Consider the following 18,345-nt stretch of genomic DNA (forward strand, 5'->3'; position numbering starts at 1 on the left):
CTGGATTAGCGAGTTTAAGATGGTCGAACAGGTGGTAGCTGGTTAGTATCCCAGCCTGACTGGCAAAGTAATGGCCCATAAACTGATATTCTCCATAAAAGTGTCACTTTATGCTACATTATTTATTATTATTGATAAAAATAAAATGAATGTTATTCAGACCCATAAAAATACGTGTAAAATTTGTTTTTTAATTGCCACAAAAACCTACATAGATCATGTTGTTGGAAGAATATGCTGCGAACCATGTACAAAGGTGAGTCCACTTGAAAATGCATGTTTGTACCCAATATTTGCTCCAGTTACAGAGGAATTGCCAGGTCTGTATTAACCTGCTAAGGAAATAGTTCAGTGGTCTAGTAACACCTATTGACACAGCAGCCACATCACCATATTACTTTATTTGTCATCATCTGTTATCATATTCATATCACCTTAAGGTAAATATTTGTTACACATTCACATAATATAACAATCAGGGATTTTTAGTTCTGTTTGTTTTTCACAGTTTCATTTGTAGATTTTAATGCTAATTGTTAACCAAAGGCTATTATAAAAGTGAGAAGCAGATCTGTGTGTGCAGACCTACTGAAGCAGTTTGATCATTACAGAAGGTGGGTTTGATTGATTTTATATAAAATCATTTTACTTTTAAAGTGGTCATTAAGCTAGTTGTCATAAAACAGAACTAAACCGAGTGACTTTCCCAGGATGCCTCTACGCAGTCGTGCCAGCCACATATTTCTGCTCTTATGTGCTCTTTCCTTATGTTTGGAATCTGTAAGAGGCGGCACCAGCTTCCTCAGTCCTGATCAGAAACCACAGGTGAGCATGTGTCTAGCGGATATGTCTGAGTTTGTTTGGAGTTAACCATTTGTAGGCACTCAATTTAAAAAATGAAGTTGGTCAAGTTTACATCAATTGAAGTCTGGCATCAGATATGTTGTGTGTCTCCACTTTCAAGGGTCGAAGGCCACCACGGGTGGGCAGAAGAGATGCTGCCGAGTCAGAGATCCCAGTGATTAAAGAGGATGATCAGTTTATGGTAAAACCAGCAAGTGCACATTTAAATATGATTTCAATGAGTTACTTCTGTAGTCATACTTTGTTCTCACTATCCGTTTAGATGAGCGCTCCGTTCCAACTGTCTGTGTCTCTGAGTGAAGCAGAATATGAGAAATACGGTCCTGTCCTGCAAAAGGTTCTTGTGAATCTTCTTAGTGATTCTCCATTTGGTGAGCCAAACAAAAGGAAAATTTTCCAGAAAAAGTCCTAGATTTAACTAAAAGTGCTTTCTGACAGAAAATTCTTCAAGACACCATTGTATTTGAATAGTTTTAGTGTTCTTCAAACTAACACGCTAAATGTATGTTCTTATTTGTTTCAGAATTCTGACAAGATCTACAAATCCTACAAAAATCAACTCCTGATAAATCATAAAAATGATTTACAGTTTAAATCAAATTCGAACACATTGATTTGACAAAATAAAGGATGACAAAGAAATAACCTTCGGACTATGGTTTCTATTTTCTTTGCTCACTCTCAAGTGTTGGGTTTCAGGGTCATGTTTGTGTTACATAAATCCTGCAGTCACAAAATGAAAAGCAGCCCTGTCTTTCTCAAAAAAAAAAAAAATAATACTTTCATGCACCCATTCATGTTGCATATACATTTATTTAAACAAAAGTTACATTTATATAAAACCAACAACTTGGTAAAAGCTATTTGTTGTGGTTTTTCACATTTGTTTCACATTTTCTTTTTACATAAATTTTCACGTGAAAATGACTGGTTTCTAATATATGGGAAAACACAAGATGGCATTTTATGCCACTTATGTCTCAAAAGCATACATAACTTGTAAGCATGCATGCAAACACACAGCCAAAGAAACCTGAGAACAGAGAACAAATTTTAAAACAAAACTGAAGAGATATTAAAATGTATCATTGCTAACGGTTTTAACTGATGTGAAATTCCCTTTAACACGGTAGGAAACCGAAGCAGCAATGCTCATACACTCAACACACACTATAGTACATTGGAATATCAATTCTTGAAGACATTGTTATGTAAACACAAGGAAAAGGTTTTTTTAAAAAAAAAGAAAGAATATGCCAAAGATGCAAGCCTAAACTGCTAGCAGGACTAAGATTTTGAAGGACTTCAGTTGATAAAATAAGTAGCGTTTCCAATCACAGTCCGTATACGTGTCTAGTGTTCTGCCGTACTGTTTGCAGCACTGTGGTTAGCAGCTCTTCTTTTAGCACACTAATCTCACGCAGCGTGTGTATGCCCATACCAGGGTGAGCAAACCTGCATACGGACTTGGGCACCTACAGAATGAGAAAAAGAGGTGAATATATAGACAAGTCATACACATATGTGTTAGTGGAATCAAACAATGTGTGCTTAGTAACTAGCACTGATACCTGTCTGGGTAGGAAATACGGTGCATCTGTCTCCAGTAGGATTCTGTTGAGTGGGATTTGTTTCACAGCGTCTCGAACATCCATAGCACGTTGGTACGTCACCAGTCCAGTGAAACCCACAAACAGGTTAGGGAATTCACTTAGGAACGGCTCAATCACAGAGTAGCTGTTGGTGAAACAGTGTCTAACAAACATATGAACAAAGGTTAGTAGACTATAAACTCTGACCAGTGCTGCCAAATATTTCAAATGGACAGTAGAAAAATCCTGCTCAAACAGTCGTTAATGACATAATAAGCTTTCTCTCCTAATCCATGCTCACATACCGCGTTTTAATATAGTATATAGCCAAATGCATAGATGTGTGTGTACATAGATGCAACATTCGACCGTTCCAGGCCACCCGCCATCTTGGAACGGTCAGCGTGTTGTCACTCACAGTGCGAATCAATGATGACGCAAAATTGCATCATATAACTCAATATTACAGGTTTTTATACTTTTTAATGTCTTGTTAGCTGATGCCTTCGTATTTGTGTATTATTAGTTTAGAAAAAATCATCTGCTGAGGTCTATTGCAGATTTAGATATTTATACTCTACTGTAAGTACATTTGCAGGGGCAGTCAACTTGCTCTCGAGTGTTCACAGACCGGTGTTTTGATCGACGCTTGCGTATAGCAGCCCATAGAAATAGCAGCTAATGAGGCATGTGTTTATACATCTATGGCCGAATGTCCAATAAAACCGTTCTCATTTACATACTTTTAATCAATGGAAAGCAAATAAATGTTAACCAGCAGCCAAAAATAAAGCAAAATAAATAATTTGCTAGATTTGTTGCTAGTCAGTTTTTATTGGTGCTAAATTGGCAACACTGAACTAATATTAATGTAGGCACAATAAAATCTCACAATATAATGTAATTTCACCTCAAAATATAAGATATTCTATTTTATAAATGATAATCTTATCTAAATAATATAAGAGAAAATAAAGCAGAATATATATATATATATATATATATATATATATATATATAAAAGATTATATATGATAGAAAAAAGAAAAATACAAAAAAAAGGATCCTGTATGGACAGAATGACTTAAAAATAGGAAAAAATCAAATATTGTAAATATTTCAAAAATAAATACATAAAATAAATATCAATGCTCCTTAAAACATGCTTCATTGCTTAATTCCAAATACAAATTATTACTTTAGTTTAATGTTAGAGTGAAATATGAGTCATGAGTTTTTATTTTGAATAGATAACTTTTTTTTCCCTAAGGACCAACATAAAAAAAAACTAGCCCGAGTGTTTGTTTTATGAGAACTGACCTGTGTATTTTGTAATCCCTGGGGACACACTTCTTCATAATTTCCAGCAAATCATCATCGGCATCACGGCAATGTATGACTAGAGGCTTCCCGAGAGTGATGCCCAACTGCAACTGCCGTTCAAACACCTTGACAGGAAAAAGGCAGAAATTATGTTCTTTTGACGCTCTCAAGTACATGCTTAAAACATTTGGACGTAATCATCCAGTCTGCCATACCTCTTTCTGTTTCCTTGAGTCTGTGGAATTCTTGTGCGAGTAATCCAAACCGATCTCTCCAAACGCTATGGCCTTAGGGTGACGCATAGCTCGCATGATGCTTTGCTCATGAGTGTGGTTATACTCTTTGGCAAAATGTGGGTGGCAACCAAATGCACCCCACACTTTCTCCTCTGCCAGTAGCCCCTCCCAGATGGCCTCTTTCTCTGTGATTCGTGGGTTGCAGAAATCTGCGATGCAGCCCCTAAACTCCAAAGGGAAACTACTTGCATACTTGCGCTGAAACCTTTGAAAGCTTCCCTGGAAACCCAACTTCCCATAGAGCATGTCAAGGTGACAGTGCGTGTCAATAAATCCTGCAGAATCTGCATTTGAGTAGGTCAAATCTGACAACCAAAGAGGCTCCGAGCCAACCGACACCCTGCGGGTCTCACTGTCAGCAGCCAGAAACATCCGTGAGGATGCGTAATTCGATTCTGAAGTCCTGCGTGTAGTCTGAGGAGAGTAATGCCAGCTTTCAGATGTGTAGGTGTTCGGCCAGAGGATCGGGATCAACGGATCGGCCAGAGTAGAGCTGCTGATGTTGAGGGACCGCCTAACTGACATACAGCATGAATAGTTCTTGGGGGTTGTGAGGTCAGAGGCTGTAGTTCGAGGTGGATGCTCTGACCACAGCTCCGCATCCCTGGCTGGGATAGTTGGGGTAGTCTCAGCCCCTTGAGATTCAAATTTCCTAAGGGCTTGTGAGAATGTTGAAGGTATTAAAACAGCTGGTGATGCGGAGTAAGGGTTGTGTTCCAATGGTGGAGGAGTGTCACTGAAGTCCACAAGCTTACAATCCCTTTCAAGCTTTGTTTGTTGCCCCTTTGGCTCAAAGGACTCATCCTGCGAGAAAACTTCAACCTGGCCCAGGTCCTCAACATCCGACCAATCCGGCGATTCTGGCCGCTTTAGGATCACACTCTGTGCATAGAGACAAAGTCAGTATCAATTCTTTAAAATAGTCCAGAATAAACATGAAATTTACATTTTAAAAATGTTCTATTTTGCTATATTTTTAGAAATGTAATCATTCCTGTGATGCAAAGCTGAATTTTCTAAAGCTGAATCAGTCTCTAACGTCACATGATTCTTCAGAAATCAATCTAATATGCTGAATTTGGTCCTAAATCATCAATATTCAAGTTTCTTGATGAAACCATGATACATTCTCCCCCCACCTATCCCAAAAAAGTAGTAGAATCCATTACCCTGGTGTCTAGCTTTATTTCTTCCCCTTCATCTTCTGTCTCAATGATCTCCAGCGGGGGAGGCCCACCATCCTTAGTCGTGAACAGAGAAAGTGGTTCACTCTTCTCACTGAATGAGCAGCAAACGTTTTCCTCCTCCTCTGCCTTCCCAGGTTTGTCTGGGGTTTTCTTCGGAAATAGACTTTTAGGCCCACCAAATGATGACTTTTTCTCTGCATTCCCAACTGCATCATTCAGCGCCTTGAGGTAAATTACTTTCCATCCATCCTCTGGACTCCTGTGTTTTTTCTCAGAAGAGGGAGGTGAAGTCTCAACAGAAGACTGTTGCCTTTTAACAGTGTCCTAAATGCCTCACCAAAAAATAAATAAATACACAAATCAATGGAAATCCACTCAAATACATGCCATTTTTAAATACACACTTAATACTACTACTTACTTAGTTACATAGAAACATTAAAAAAAAAAAAACTTAGTTACTCACCTCAATGGGACTGTTTTTTTTCCGAAGTGCTCGGTGAGGTCCAGTCAATTTTAAGCGTGATTTAGGTGTACTTCGTACAGTAGAGTGCTTTGGAGTGGTAAGATGCATGTTTTCAACGTCGCCCAGTCCAGCTGACCCAGTAGATATGTTCAGGCCAGGAGAGCCAGCCTCGCTCATAGCACTACACTCATCATCTCCATCCCAGCATGTGGGCAGTGCCACACCCACACTGTTCTTCATGAGCTTTCTGGGGGAGTTGATCGACTTATTCAGCCATGTCAATGTCACCTTTTCCCTTTTGCGGTTCATCGTACTAGGATCTTAAGAAAGAAAGAAAATGTATACATGGGTTAAAATTAGAACCATAAACAGGTGCAGCTGTTTCCAAACCAATTTTGAGTGTTTGAACACTTCCAGGTCCAAAACTAAAAACAAACCAAAACACTGTAAATTCAAAGTGGAGATGCAGTCCAGCAAGCAATGCAGTTACAATGACATTTGAGACTCACTGAAGTAACGGGGAGTTACATTTACTCCCTTAAATAATTTAATTCAATACACGTATCTTTAAAAGCGTAATGGGCAGCAGACACGCATTTTCTGTAACGTTAGGTTAGCCAAAAGGTTAGAAACATCGACGGATCTTTCATACAATATATTTATTTCTATACATTATTAAATAAAAGCACAAACCTGTGTACACTGTAAAACGCGTTAACAAGGTTTATTTAAAAAGCTATTAGTTAACTACAGATGCTAGTAATTAGCAGAAACCTCATCATGCCTGACCTAAAACTGTGACCCCAAGCGTCAGTGCACATAACGGCGATAACAAGAACGGAAAATAGTTTGAAAGCGTGTAATAGTCTAGATTAAACCCGATTCTGTCAAAGCAACATCAAACTTATTATCACAAACCTTAAGGCCTATGCGGATGAAAGTTCAGGTGGATCACGTGCGTAAGTAATTAGCGATGTGAAACACTGCTCACTGCTGTCAACGGTCCTCACCGTACTGGACCCTGGATAGCATGCGTGATGAACAGTTACTTACCAAGTATGGAGTGTGCATTTCAAGCATGTGTGTAGACTTTGAAGGAATATGAAAACGAACATTTAATTTGACCTACAGAATTAAGGTTAAATGCAATATTATAATTTTCTAGAAACTTTAGAGGTAATATTGTGGGTTTATTACTGAAACGCAATTTTCTGTAAGGGCGGACACAGGAATTCAATTTTTTTTTTAAACCGTTGAACATTTTTGACGTATTACTATGGTTATTGCCCACAATGCCCAAAAGAAGAAGAAAAGATCCAGTTCGCTGAAAACCATTTGGCTGAAATCATGTTGATCTTCCTCGCAACATGCACCAGACTATGGGGTGAGATGATTAAGTGCTTTGTAACTAAATATCAAGGATTTTAAATGCTACAAGTTTATACAATTTATTCATTATTTGTTGGTATATATATATATATATATATATATATATATATATATATATATATATATATATATATGTTTAAAAGCGATAAAGCACAAAGAGTTAATATAAATAAATATACAGAAACATCAAACCATTGTTTTGACCAACAAATATTGTAAGTAATTAATACATTGTATAGTAGTTGTGATTTTTTTTCCAAAGTACTTTACATAAAAACAATGCCAGCAACAATGGAAGCTGCTATCAAGGCCATAGGAAATATTCTTTTTTGTTTTTTTGTTATGTGTTAATAAAGACTATCTGTTTCAGTTTGCTATTTGCCTAATGACAAAAAGAAAAGTTTTAAACAAGTTTTGGACATATTCCTAGGCTATTTGTGTTTTCCCTTTATGACAGATGGTCTAATTAATTTGTTAAACACTTGTATGTATATTTTTACAGATAGATAGATCTATGAATGCTGGCTTGATGCAAGAGTCATTAGATTTAATTAGAAAGTTACATATAATTACAAATATTTAATATTTATTTATTTACAAAGAACATTTTGCAAGTATAAAGTTATTGGTAACAGAGTAAAAGTATACAAGAACTATTGCAAGGTCTACTACACAGACAATCACACAAAATCTGCATTTTCTAAAGTTCTTTCTGTGGGCTCTCAAATCAGTGCCACTCATTAAATCCTAAATGACCTGAATGCATTGCTTGATGCATGTTTAAAGCATCCATTTGCTTAAGAAAATATTCCGCCTGATCTCAGGTTTGTATTTTACAGTGTCAGACTACATTGTCTGTTGTATATGGTGCTGGTGCACAGGTCTGCTCAGTAAAAATGTCCTCGTACAGTTAACGCTTTACAGTTAATGTTTTCATCTGTTTTGCTGTTCTCTGTTCTCCAGTAACTTCTGTTCCACTCGCTGGCTGACGCGTCGTAGATCTGCGTGGATGCTGGGTCTCTGAGCAAGGTCATCTTGTAGGCAGCGGGCGATCTCCAGCCGACAGATATCTTCTCTGCGCACCAAACGCCTCACAACTTGCAGACAGCGATCTCGCAAGGTCAACACTGGTAAAGAAATATTAAGTGCAAAGTCAATTTCAGATTCACAGTCTGATTAATGATTCTATAATTGTGTGTGTGTGGTTCCAGTTTTTTTTTTCTTTTACAATGAAAATAATATCAAGTGTTCTTATTTATGCCATGCCTAGAAATACAGTTATCACAGTTACTCAATATATTAGTGTAAGATTGTGAAATATGTTTACCAGGCAATGTGATGTGCGCAATTGAGACTTGTCCATTTTCAACGGAGGCTGGCAAGTACATCTCTTTACTATTGACTACCATTGGATCGTCAGTCTCTGCATCCCGAAACATCCACGGATGTCCTGAAGTAAACAGAAATACAGACAGCTTTATTCAAATAGATTATTGCACTACTTAACCCTTTAAGGCACAGAGACAATATCTTTGAGATTATTCATTTTATTGCCATGACGAAGTTAAAAAACAAGAGGCTGCCTGAGGAGCTAGAAGGTTCAATCACACCCTTAACCTAAACTTATGCCCAAGCATAAATTAAGTTAAACTCCACCCCTTAGACCCACTGAGGTGGAGCTGGACTTGGTCAAGCTTCACCCATTTGGCTCTGCAATGCAAATGGTGCTCACTGCAGAGCATAATGACATTCAGCTCCCTCTCCATTGATCTAATAGGTGGAGGGTAGAGTCATGGTTAAAGTTAGGGTTTGGTTGAACCTACCTCCACCCATGTTGGACAAATTACATCCAAATAGGGTGGACATAATGTACATTGTGTTGACAATATCTCTGGACATAATGGAGGAAGCCTGACCTTCCCCAAGCTCCACCTCTGGGTTTAGGGATAGGGTAGGGTCCCATTACGTCCAGAAAGGGGGAGCTGGACGTCAGCAGTGAGCAGCCTCTCCATTTGCAAAAAGTCTAAACAAGATGTCAAAGGTTTCGAGTCACTAACACTCGGGGTCAAAGTTCATTTTTCAAGCAGTTTCAATCAACCTAAAGACTGAACAGTTTGGTTTGCCTGGTGCAAAACAATGCTGTTTTTGTTCATGGAACGACATACGTTTTTACTTCTTAAGGTGTACGTAACATGATTAAAATAAACCTGAACAAGCTGAACGCCTCACACTGCAATTTTACCAATTTATCTTGAACGTAATTCAAAGATAATTTGACGAACCCACATAAGTTGTCATTCTTCGACCGGTGTACGGTTGTATATCTACGTATGGCTGCGGCTCCCCTCGGAAGTTGATCCAGACGGGCTTCACCACGCGCGGGCTGTTGTTACAGAACAACACGTAGGCCGGTATCCGGCTAACCAGAGATCTGACCAGCGGCAGCGGTTGCTGCCCCTCCTGAGATTCCTGAGGCATCGACAGGACAGGACAGGACAGGACCGGACCAACACAAATCTACAAATAACAGCTTCGCTAAGTAAACTACGGAGTAAGTTACACCTAAAGCGCTAGTTCTCTCTTAAAGGCTAAGCAAACAGAAAAATACACTAACTAGATACGATAAAGTTCACTTTAATTGGCTCAGAACATCAAGCATCTGTTTAAAGAATAGAAAGAGAACGTGTACGTGACTACCAGACACCCATCTACAGCTTGACGTTTGTTGTTGTTGCGTAATAACGTTGAGAGCCAGTGAAGAAGAAAGCACGCGACAGCATAACAACACCTCCCTCTAGTGGCTTGGTCATCAGAAATGAAAACATGACGCATTAATGAAATACTAAATTATTACGTTATACTGTATACTTCTCTTTAAAAAAAAGACCCAAGTTGGCTATTTCAGCAGAACGCTAAAAATAATAATTTCAACAGAATAGAATTATTTACTGATTTGGATTTTGTCTACAAATGTGTTCAAACTATGGCTCTGTTTGGAGTGTCATACTATAAATGTTTTGTAGTGTTACCAAAATTTCCTTAAAAATGAAACACACTGACTTTTCAGATGTGGTTTATTGGTGAGAATTTATTTGAACTGAACAGTATGTTACGTATTGAACATTACAGATATGCAAGTCAGTGTTTTTGTATGTAACTGGTGTAGAATATCCATGTGTGTGCCGATTGTCTGTATATCCATTTAATGAACATGTGAACAGAATATTTACATTTTTAGGACGTTATCAGAGGAGAATAGTTTGTCCAACGCTATTTTCATTCTGGACACACACATGTTTTTGGCTTTTCAAAATATACATCAAACTATCATTTAATTTAATGGTCTCCACATAATCAAATGACAAAGGAAAAGGTAAAACAGAAAAAAAAAACTGAGAAATACAAAATAGTTTTTGAGAATAACATAAAGGGTAACTCCCTGATATTTCCTTTATTCTTCACAATCTGACAATTTTAGCCAGGTGTTGTGTGCCAAGCATGTGGAGAATTATTTCATTTTAAGCAGTTTAGATCTTGTTTTGAAGCTTAGATGTATTCTACATGATTGATTATGTCAATAAATGAGGCCATGAAAGACTTTTTGTCAGACTAAATGAGATGGTGTAAGAGATTTGTCCCTATTTTAACACAGTACTTATTTCATGAACATCCAAACAAGATCTTGCTTAAAGATCATCAACTGTCATCTAGTAGTAATGATGAAGACTGCTTAGACTGTAAATTAAGTGCATTACAACAGACTGTAATCTTAAAGAACTAATACGGTATGATATTGCACGTGTCAGCCTGTAATTTACACAGCACAAGGTGTGTGAAGGCAACAACTTAAATTCTGTTTTTCTTTCTACTTCTGTATCTTATGGATCACTGTCCCCTTTTTCATTCCTCTCCCTGTTCATGCACACATCTACACATATAAACTCACAAACACACTTTCTCTCTCTCTTTCTCTCTCTCTAGGTGTGGTTTGGAGTCTCATGTTTTTGGGGTGATAGAGGAGACCCCTCGGGGAGCATATGCTTATGAGCTCTTGGGTTAAAGGTCACAAGTAATCGTCGGATCACATCACAGGCACAGCAAGCGTGACCCCTTGACACCCTCCTCGCCTTGTGGGATTGTCGGTAACAGGGCAGAACGAGTCAAACCCCAGAATCGAGGTGGACTCAGGTCCTTTTTTACTGCTGAGAACTTCCAGCCCATGTGAGAGCCGCAGGTTCTGCACTGAGCAATTGTCCACGCATACCTAAGAAAAGAAATGCATCGAATGTTATGTGACAATGCCAAACAATGTGTATAATCAAAAGCAATAATGTGTTAATCAAAAACAAAAGCATTAAATCTCACCCTGGAAACCAACTATGCAGTGTGGAAGGCCGTCCAATCAAGTTGAGGTTGTTGGCCTTGTAGACCGTAAGTGTCTCATGAACATAACCATGCGGATTCACATATGCTGCCATTGGCCCATACAGAGACAGACTAAAGACAGAGGAGTGTTGCATCAGTAACTGTTTTCATCTCTATCTTAAAGGAGAAGATCACCCTCATCATTTGATAAGCCTCAAGCCTCATAATGACTTTACAATGTAAACTTTGATCTTTTCCCCAACTAAAGCTATCATATGGCTTCAAATGACTTTGAATATTAAAGTTGCAATAAAACAGGAGCGACACATTGTTTCTTCAATGTTTAATGTGCATTCGAATAAAAAAAATGTAGGGAGAGGACTTGGTTCTATCCATCAGTTGTAGATTTGATGGAGGCAGATCTGACTGTGAGCTTGCGGTCAATTGTAAGAAGGGTGCAGGGTTCAAAGTCATCATGAAAAAAAAATTGACCTTATTTACTTTGATAGTCTTGTGATGAATAATTAAAAATAATTTGTTTGTCTATAATAATACAAATCAAAATCTACAAATTTGCTTCCGATCTGGAATGGCGTTGCTTCTCTGATGACGTCAGTTTGATGGATTTGATTGAATATCCTTAACCATTCCCCTCCAACCATCAGTCTGCTATGAGCGAGGGATGGAGAAGAGGTGCGCTAAAGTAAAACCCCGCCCTCTAATCAATATTCTGTTTTACTTGGAAATATGTCACAACATAGAAGTTGGTTGCAACTTCTGTGTTGCAACTTCTGCACCAGAGAGAAGTCAGTTTTTTCACCAGAAGATGAAAAATGTCTAAATGTTTGTTTGTTTGTTTGTTTTTTAATGAAAGAAATTTATACTACCACTTTCATGAAACTTTTAGGGTGCTTTATTTTCCTCATTGGTGCTTGATGTGGCTTTGGTGCCTTGATGATAAAATATATATTTTTAGTAATCTTTCCCTTTAATTCTCCTCAATTGCCAAATAATATAACTACATTATCAAATTAAGTTCTCACCATTAAAAAAAAAAAAAAGTAATTGTCTAACCTGAAGATCTCATTCTTGCTGGTTATCTCTGTCTCCTGACACTGTTTACAGCAGAGAGAGGTGCACTGTAAAGAGACAAGAACAAATATGAACATGATCTTTTCCTGCATTTTACAATAAATAAAACAAACTCCTAGACAAATAGACGAATATGAAGATTAATAGACAAAGGCAACTATACACATACACACCCTGTCCATGATGTCCAACTCACAGCGCAGTCTCTGGATGGCACTGCCAATCTTCAGTAGCTGAAGTCGTAGAGCATCATCTATTGGTAGACATGCGGCCACCCTGTATGAGAAATCTGCAGAGAGAGAGAGAGAGAGACCATTTTTAACTACTTGACTGTGTGTGTGAGCCTGAAAGTGTCTGTGTGTTCATTCTCAGTGTGTACCTGTGGGATTTGTAGGCAGGGACTCGTCATTGAGGTTTTCATCCCATTCATGGAGTTGTTTCTTTACTCTGCTCATGAGAGTTTTCTGGAGAGAAACACAAACATAACCATCAGTGCTAAAATGTTGTCAATAATATCTAAATGATGATGATAGTTTGCTGAGATTGTACCTTTTAGAAACGGATCAATGTATTTACAATCTAAATAAATAATAAGAATAAAAGTTAAATAATATTTACAATGAGTAAATAAGGTCTCTCTAATTTCAAAGAGGTAAAATGGTAAAAAAAAAAAACTGCCCCTTTATGACTTTATAATGTATGGTGCAAAATATATTGTTTATGATATAATCAAATTGATAATAAGAGATCAAACTCACAGAGTCATATAGGGCATACACCCAGGGAGGCCATGAGGTCATACCAGCACAATGGAGTTTCTTCTATGAAAGAAAGTGAGATGGAAAATGACATGTAAGTTATGTGTAAAAGTAATGGCAAAACATTGATAAAGTAGAATAACTAGTCCAATTATATATATATATATATATATATAAACTATGTTCTTTAAAAAAGTAGTTATTGGGGGGGGGGGGGGGGGGATATTTCAGTTTTAATCTTGAGTGTATGTTTTTTAGCATTATAGCCCTCAAACCATATTGACTTTATAGCCCTTAATCCTGTAATTGTGGACAAATGTGGGCACAGAGGACTCGGGTATGATCCTAATTTTTATTTATTATAAATGTTATATCAATGTCTTCGATAAAGTTTTGTCTATCCATTTATGGTGGGGTTTTTTTTATTTTGGGGGTATTTTTGAATTTATTTACTTCAAAATGTACCATATTTTCTATGTAAATTATGCTAATTTTTAAGTTTTATTATTTTTTTTTAAGTACATTAAAATCTCATTCCAATAAGTTCTTAGAGCTAATACCTAAAGATGAAGTCACCTTTTGAAGACTTTGCTTATTTTAGAATGCTCTAAATTACAGTTTTTCCCATTCATTTCTATGGGTGCCCATTTTTGACCCAAATACAAGATTAAGGAGGGTTTTTTTTTACCCACTTAACATTGTAGAATTGAGTCAAAAAAAAGTGTGTGTGTTCAGGAGGCAAACTTAGGAAAAGTAGCCAAGTCTTGTACCGCTCAGATCAAGGGAAATATTTTTTTTAAATAAATCAAAACTATTTTGCCCACATTTGTCCAGAATACAGTTTTAGGGTTAATTAAGTTAGATCTTTAGTGCATTAATAATAGTTAGATGTTTTAATATAATAACAACTACAACAGCAATTTACTTACAATATTATACATTTCATCCTGTGACCCCCTTGGATGTTTCCTAAAGTGGTCTAAAGTGATGTGCATTTATCTGTATGTCAGTTACCTGTCTGTAGGTCTGGCTGCACCGGTCCTGCTGTGGTGTTGTTTGTGAGCATTTGGTCTGTGGAGTGCTGGTTTGCAAGCAGGGCAGGAATTGCAGTGCACATAAAGGGTCTGGCAGAATCCTTTCCGATAAAATCTGTACTTTTGCCTGACGAATCCTACGAAATATATAGTTAAAAAAAAAGTTTTTATCATTACATAACTGAATTCAATATAAAATAGTGTTGTACCCACTGAAAGCATGTGAATATCCCTACCCATCTGCTTGTGTGCGAATTTCATGCACTCTGAAGCGTTGCCGTCCAATAGCTTTGATCTTCACTGTCTCGATGCCGTACTCCTGTTCCTCACGAAATGCATAGATCTCTGCCGTCGTCCCAAACTCTGCCTTTATCTCTGCTCCACTCCCATCAGGACTGAGAGAAATAGAAACCTGGTCAAACTATGACATACATGTCTAAATGTAAGAAATATCAATACACCTGCAAACCCTCTACTGCAACCTGCTTAAATAATGTCTTTGAAGAGGAATCAAAGGTACGTGATCATTAATGTGGAGTTATTATTCTACATATTGTGTCTGTTAATACCTTTGTGCAAGCACGGCAAACGTGCGGTCTTGGCTTATGAGGTTGCGGAACATGCTGACCTCCTGTGGTCGAAAAAGCTGCAAGGGCAGCGTCTGACCTGGGATCAGAATGAGAGCGACGTGGGGAAGAACTGGCAGATTCTGCACACTGTCCTCATCATGCAGGGTACGGCCGTGAAACTCCTCCATGTCTAAGCCCAGATACTTCACAATGCACACACAAATGAAGACGAACATGCAAAATAAAATAAAAAACTATTGATGACTTGTAGTTACATTATTTCTATAAATTGAGATTTCTTTTACAGCAAAAATGGATCCATAAATTACTTATTTAATATCAACGTGCACGCTAATGAATTCAAATGAGTGAAAGAGCTATATCCTGAAAATGATTTTAATCTTATTAGTGTTTAAAAGTACTGATGATAGATGACACTCACAGCGTGTGAAGTTGGCAGACTTGTGTCAAAGTTTATAATACTTGGCTTTTCTGCATCCTCACCATCTCGATCCTCGGTCTCCATGATATCCTCCTCTTCCTCTTCATTTTCTATCAAAAAAATAAATAAAAAAAGATTAGAAGTGGAATATAATTCCTCTTATTATTTACTCCACTTCCACTTATTACTTCTACTTTCATTTTGTCAACTACTACATTACAATGAGTCATCTGAGGACAACTTGCACACATGAAGTCAGTACTTAAGCAAAAAGTAAACATCTCATCTAAATACATAGTCTCTCTCATCTCATCTAGGTACATACGTACAACACTTGACTTCAAAATATTGTTGCATTCATTTTGCTACAGCTCCTAAACGTGTACACAAGTGCAAATACTGTGTGTTCTAATCTAAATAACAGGTGTACGCAGACACTTTCAGTTTCAGTAAAGAAAACCTGTCAGCTGTCATGCACGGCGACTGCTGTAAAGATCTCCCTTCAAGTTTTGAGGAGGACATTAAGATGTCATGGTTTCGACTCTGATATAACTCCGTGTTTAATAGGACACAAATAGCATTTCGTACCTGGCAGGAGCTGTAGTTGGTTCCCCATTTCGTCGTTAACGTCGTTGTCGCCTCCGCCCCTCTCAGCAGCCATAGCCGTGTGTTTACAATCCGCTCTCAAGAAGAAGCACTACCGTGAAGAGACATGCGGGCAAAAACACAGCGCCCTCACGTGAATGGATGTTAGTGGCATAATGAATCTTTGGAATCATCCGAATGAATCGAATCAATGGATGTTAGTGGCATAATGAATCTTTGGAATCATCCGAATGAATCAAATCTTTTGTAATGATTCACACTTAAAGATCCATATAAAACAATTCGTTCACGAAGAAAAGTCTGCGTTTATTGATCGTGATTAAGTAACTTAATTTTCAGGGAATGCTCTGGGTGTATTAATAATTGGCCTACTTTGGTAAGTTTGCTGAAATTTATGAATTTCTTTCTTATGAAACCTTAGTGGGCCTAAGAGTTTTTGGACACTAGAAAAGTGTGAATTTCATTGTATATTGTATTATAATTGTGTGTGCGCGCGGACACCAGGCTACCAATACTAGCAAAACTTCAAACAATAAGCTACTTTCTGGTTTTCAAATTTAGTGGAGCATCGAGCATGTCCATAGTTAATGTGATGAACTACACCTGTGATTGCTCTGCTAGGACACCTTGATGAATGGATTGGTTTAAAAAAAGAAAGTTAAAAGCAATTGCGTTTATGGAAAATAAACGCTACGTTACTTATGATGAAAAAATGGCTTAAATACTTGGCATAATTTGTTAACAGATGCCAGATGTTTATTTTCTGCTAGTACATTAAATATGTTTTGAGGTTTGATGTTTGAATAGTTGGCCTATATGTGTAGGTTTAATGGTTTATTATTCTCATTTGATCTTCAGGTGAATGATGTCGTCAGCAGAGCATTTATGCTTGGTGCTTCTGTTATGTGTGTGTACCTGTATTTGTGTGAGTGATTATTACTCAGTTCTTGGAGTTCCTCGCTCTGCATCTTCAAGGGAGATCAAGAAAGCATTTCACAAGCTGGCCCTTAAACACCATCCTGATAAGAGCCAACACCCAAATGCACAGCAGACCTTCACACACATTGCTCAGGGTGTGTGTGGGTGCACAAGTGTACATCCTAAAATACATTTATTCACTACCAAACTAAAGTATTTTATTAATCATTTTGTTCCATTTTTTCCCCTTTAGCCTATGAGGTGCTGTCTGACAAAGAGAGGAGGCGAGTCTATGATCAAATGGACTATCTAACTAACCCTGATCAGGACAGAGAGAGAAAGTTCAAGAAAGATCAGAATGAGGACACGGAACCTTTCATCAATAAAGAAGTGTTTCATAGTAAAAGGGGTTTTCAGCATTTTAGTCTAGAGGAGCTACTTCATACGCTCCGGTTGGATGGTGACTTTTTTATGGGTGAACAACCTGCTTATGAAGGATGGAGTTTTAATTTTGGGCCTGAGGATGATGATGATGAAACAGTCCTCCTCAGTGATCTTTTCAACATGCTTTGATTTCCAGGGTTTGTTTATTCTTTATTTGTTTGTATATTTATGTGTATTAATTATATATATATATATATATATATATATATATATTCAAATTGATTTTAAATTACTTCTGCACAATTATCTTTCTTATTAAATAAAGCTTTAAATAAACTTTAAAAAAAAACTTATCATGTCTTATTGTGTCCTAGCGATCTGACCTTTGAGGGCTGACCAATAAAAAGGTTACTTTAACCTTATGATTTTTTTCTTTAAAAAAAAAAAATGTTAAACTGCTTCTAAAAATGGTACTTTCCAAAGATAGTGACCTTCAGGGTTTCTACCTGCATGAAATGTAAGTTCATAAACATTGTATGCTACTCTTTTTATCACCACGATTTTATATATATATATATATATACATATATACATATATATGGGCTTTTTAACCCAATAAAGCTTTACCTAAGCTCTGTTAAGATTCATCTGCAAATTCATCCTTCCTTAACAGATGATCTCATTTCCTTAACTTTTTTGTGTGTGTTATATCATTGCTGTCATGAAATATAATGCTCTAGTCGCATTAAATAAATATACCTGTGATATCTTGCATCAACACAAATCAACAGGGACTAGTACATTTGCAATGAAAACTGAACACATGCAAATGTATGATCAAAAGGACTGATGCTCAGATAAAACAGAATCCTTGATGAACACTTAACCTACTTTAAATCATGCTCAGCATTTCCTGCTTGAACTGGAAAGGGTGGAGTGTTCAGGGTGTTTTTTCCCTTCTTTGTTCAAACGATGAACAGTGATTTCGTGTTAGTGTGTTTGTCCCCACCATCTTTATGTGTATGTTTATATGATTGTAGTGCCTGTGCTTAATATTTTA

The 18,345-nt window shown here is 37.3% G+C and overlaps 5 protein-coding genes across 8 annotated transcripts; 2 read left to right on the forward strand and 3 right to left on the reverse strand.

Moving 5' to 3' along the window:
- Positions 1 to 470: 470 nt before the first annotated feature.
- ghrl (ghrelin/obestatin prepropeptide) lies at positions 471 to 1,527 on the forward strand. Of its 2 annotated transcripts, none has more exons than XM_039689391.2 (5): positions 471 to 614; positions 711 to 825; positions 965 to 1,045; positions 1,127 to 1,235; positions 1,388 to 1,527. In XM_039689391.2, exons 2-5 carry the CDS (start codon positions 712 to 714, stop codon positions 1,393 to 1,395), a joined length of 312 nt encoding a protein of 103 aa, XP_039545325.2. In that variant the 5' UTR covers positions 471 to 614; position 711; the 3' UTR covers positions 1,396 to 1,527. The 2 variants fall into 2 exon arrangements, with proteins under 2 accessions (XP_039545325.2, XP_039545324.1); XM_039689390.2 differs by having other exon boundaries at positions 596 to 614; positions 687 to 825.
- A 130-nt stretch (positions 1,528 to 1,657) lies between these two features.
- On the reverse strand, positions 1,658 to 6,779 carry tatdn2 (TatD DNase domain containing 2). Of its 3 annotated transcripts, none has more exons than XM_039689371.2 (7): positions 6,647 to 6,779; positions 5,729 to 6,048; positions 5,245 to 5,586; positions 3,995 to 4,957; positions 3,777 to 3,904; positions 2,436 to 2,619; positions 1,658 to 2,339 (listed from the first exon to the last, which is right to left on the reverse strand). In XM_039689371.2, exons 2-7 carry the CDS (start codon positions 6,035 to 6,037, stop codon positions 2,199 to 2,201), a joined length of 2,067 nt encoding a protein of 688 aa, XP_039545305.2. In that variant the 5' UTR covers positions 6,038 to 6,048; positions 6,647 to 6,779; the 3' UTR covers positions 1,658 to 2,198. The 3 variants fall into 3 exon arrangements, with proteins under 3 accessions (XP_039545305.2, XP_039545306.2, XP_039545307.2); XM_039689372.2 differs by lacking the exon at positions 6,647 to 6,779 and adding an exon at positions 6,518 to 6,639; XM_039689373.2 differs by lacking the exon at positions 6,647 to 6,779 and adding an exon at positions 6,422 to 6,609.
- Positions 6,780 to 7,643: 864 nt separating this feature from the next.
- vhl (von Hippel-Lindau tumor suppressor) lies at positions 7,644 to 9,916 on the reverse strand. The gene is made up of 3 exons (XM_039689393.2): positions 9,400 to 9,916; positions 8,445 to 8,567; positions 7,644 to 8,244 (listed from the first exon to the last, which is right to left on the reverse strand). The coding sequence occupies exons 1-3, from the start codon at positions 9,593 to 9,595 to the stop codon at positions 8,051 to 8,053; spliced, it is 513 nt and encodes a 170-aa protein (XP_039545327.1). The 5' UTR covers positions 9,596 to 9,916; the 3' UTR covers positions 7,644 to 8,050.
- Positions 9,917 to 10,173: 257 nt separating this feature from the next.
- On the reverse strand, positions 10,174 to 16,122 carry crbn (cereblon). Its single transcript, XM_039689385.2, has 11 exons — positions 15,966 to 16,122; positions 15,378 to 15,487; positions 14,936 to 15,138; positions 14,603 to 14,761; positions 14,347 to 14,503; positions 13,333 to 13,395; positions 12,954 to 13,038; positions 12,748 to 12,863; positions 12,557 to 12,621; positions 11,483 to 11,614; positions 10,174 to 11,381 (listed from the first exon to the last, which is right to left on the reverse strand). Exons 1-11 carry the CDS (start codon positions 16,036 to 16,038, stop codon positions 11,204 to 11,206), a joined length of 1,341 nt encoding a protein of 446 aa, XP_039545319.1. The 5' UTR covers positions 16,039 to 16,122; the 3' UTR covers positions 10,174 to 11,203.
- Positions 16,123 to 16,142: 20 nt separating this feature from the next.
- Positions 16,143 to 17,636, forward strand: LOC120491501 (uncharacterized). The gene is made up of 3 exons (XM_039689392.2): positions 16,143 to 16,359; positions 16,842 to 17,056; positions 17,155 to 17,636. Exons 2-3 carry the CDS (start codon positions 16,846 to 16,848, stop codon positions 17,472 to 17,474), a joined length of 531 nt encoding a protein of 176 aa, XP_039545326.2. The 5' UTR covers positions 16,143 to 16,359; positions 16,842 to 16,845; the 3' UTR covers positions 17,475 to 17,636.
- The last annotated feature ends 709 nt before the right edge of the window (positions 17,637 to 18,345 follow it).

This window comes from Pimephales promelas, chromosome 8, assembly GCF_988280905.1.
Source record: "Pimephales promelas chromosome 8, fPimPro1.hap1.1, whole genome shotgun sequence".
NCBI classification, from domain to species: Eukaryota; Metazoa; Chordata; class Actinopteri; order Cypriniformes; family Leuciscidae; genus Pimephales; species Pimephales promelas.

Excerpts from the sequence above, each read along its gene's own strand:
- ghrl (XM_039689391.2), top strand. The coding sequence starts at position 712 with ATGCCTCTACGCAGTCGTGCCAGCCACATATTTCTGCTCTTATGTGCT. Across the intron at positions 826-964 it reads GTCCTGATCAGAAACCACAG|GGTCGAAGGCCACCACGGGT; the intron begins GTGAGCATGTGT and ends TCCACTTTCAAG. Across the intron at positions 1,046-1,126 it reads AAGAGGATGATCAGTTTATG|ATGAGCGCTCCGTTCCAACT; the intron begins GTAAAACCAGCA and ends CTATCCGTTTAG.
- crbn (XM_039689385.2), bottom strand. The coding sequence starts at position 16,038 with ATGGCTGCTGAGAGGGGCGGAGGCGACAACGACGTTAACGACGAAATG. Across the intron at positions 15,488-15,965 it reads CCAACTACAGCTCCTGCCAG|AAAATGAAGAGGAAGAGGAG; the intron begins GTACGAAATGCT and ends TTTTTTTGATAG. Across the intron at positions 12,864-12,953 it reads CCTGCCTACAAATCCCACAG|ATTTCTCATACAGGGTGGCC; the intron begins GTACACACTGAG and ends CTCTCTCTGCAG.
- vhl (XM_039689393.2), bottom strand. The coding sequence starts at position 9,595 with ATGCCTCAGGAATCTCAGGAGGGGCAGCAACCGCTGCCGCTGGTCAGA. Across the intron at positions 8,568-9,399 it reads AAGAATGACAACTTATGTGG|GACATCCGTGGATGTTTCGG; the intron begins GTTCGTCAAATT and ends TGTTTACTTCAG. Across the intron at positions 8,245-8,444 it reads TGCGCACATCACATTGCCTG|TGTTGACCTTGCGAGATCGC; the intron begins GTAAACATATTT and ends TTTCTTTACCAG.
- tatdn2 (XM_039689371.2), bottom strand. The coding sequence starts at position 6,037 with ATGAACCGCAAAAGGGAAAAGGTGACATTGACATGGCTGAATAAGTCG. Across the intron at positions 2,620-3,776 it reads AGGGATTACAAAATACACAG|ACACTGTTTCACCAACAGCT; the intron begins GTCAGTTCTCAT and ends TATGTTTGTTAG. Across the intron at positions 2,340-2,435 it reads CGTATTTCCTACCCAGACAG|GTGCCCAAGTCCGTATGCAG; the intron begins GTATCAGTGCTA and ends CTCATTCTGTAG.
- LOC120491501 (XM_039689392.2), top strand. The coding sequence starts at position 16,846 with ATGATGTCGTCAGCAGAGCATTTATGCTTGGTGCTTCTGTTATGTGTG. Across the intron at positions 17,057-17,154 it reads CTTCACACACATTGCTCAGG|CCTATGAGGTGCTGTCTGAC; the intron begins GTGTGTGTGGGT and ends TTTCCCCTTTAG.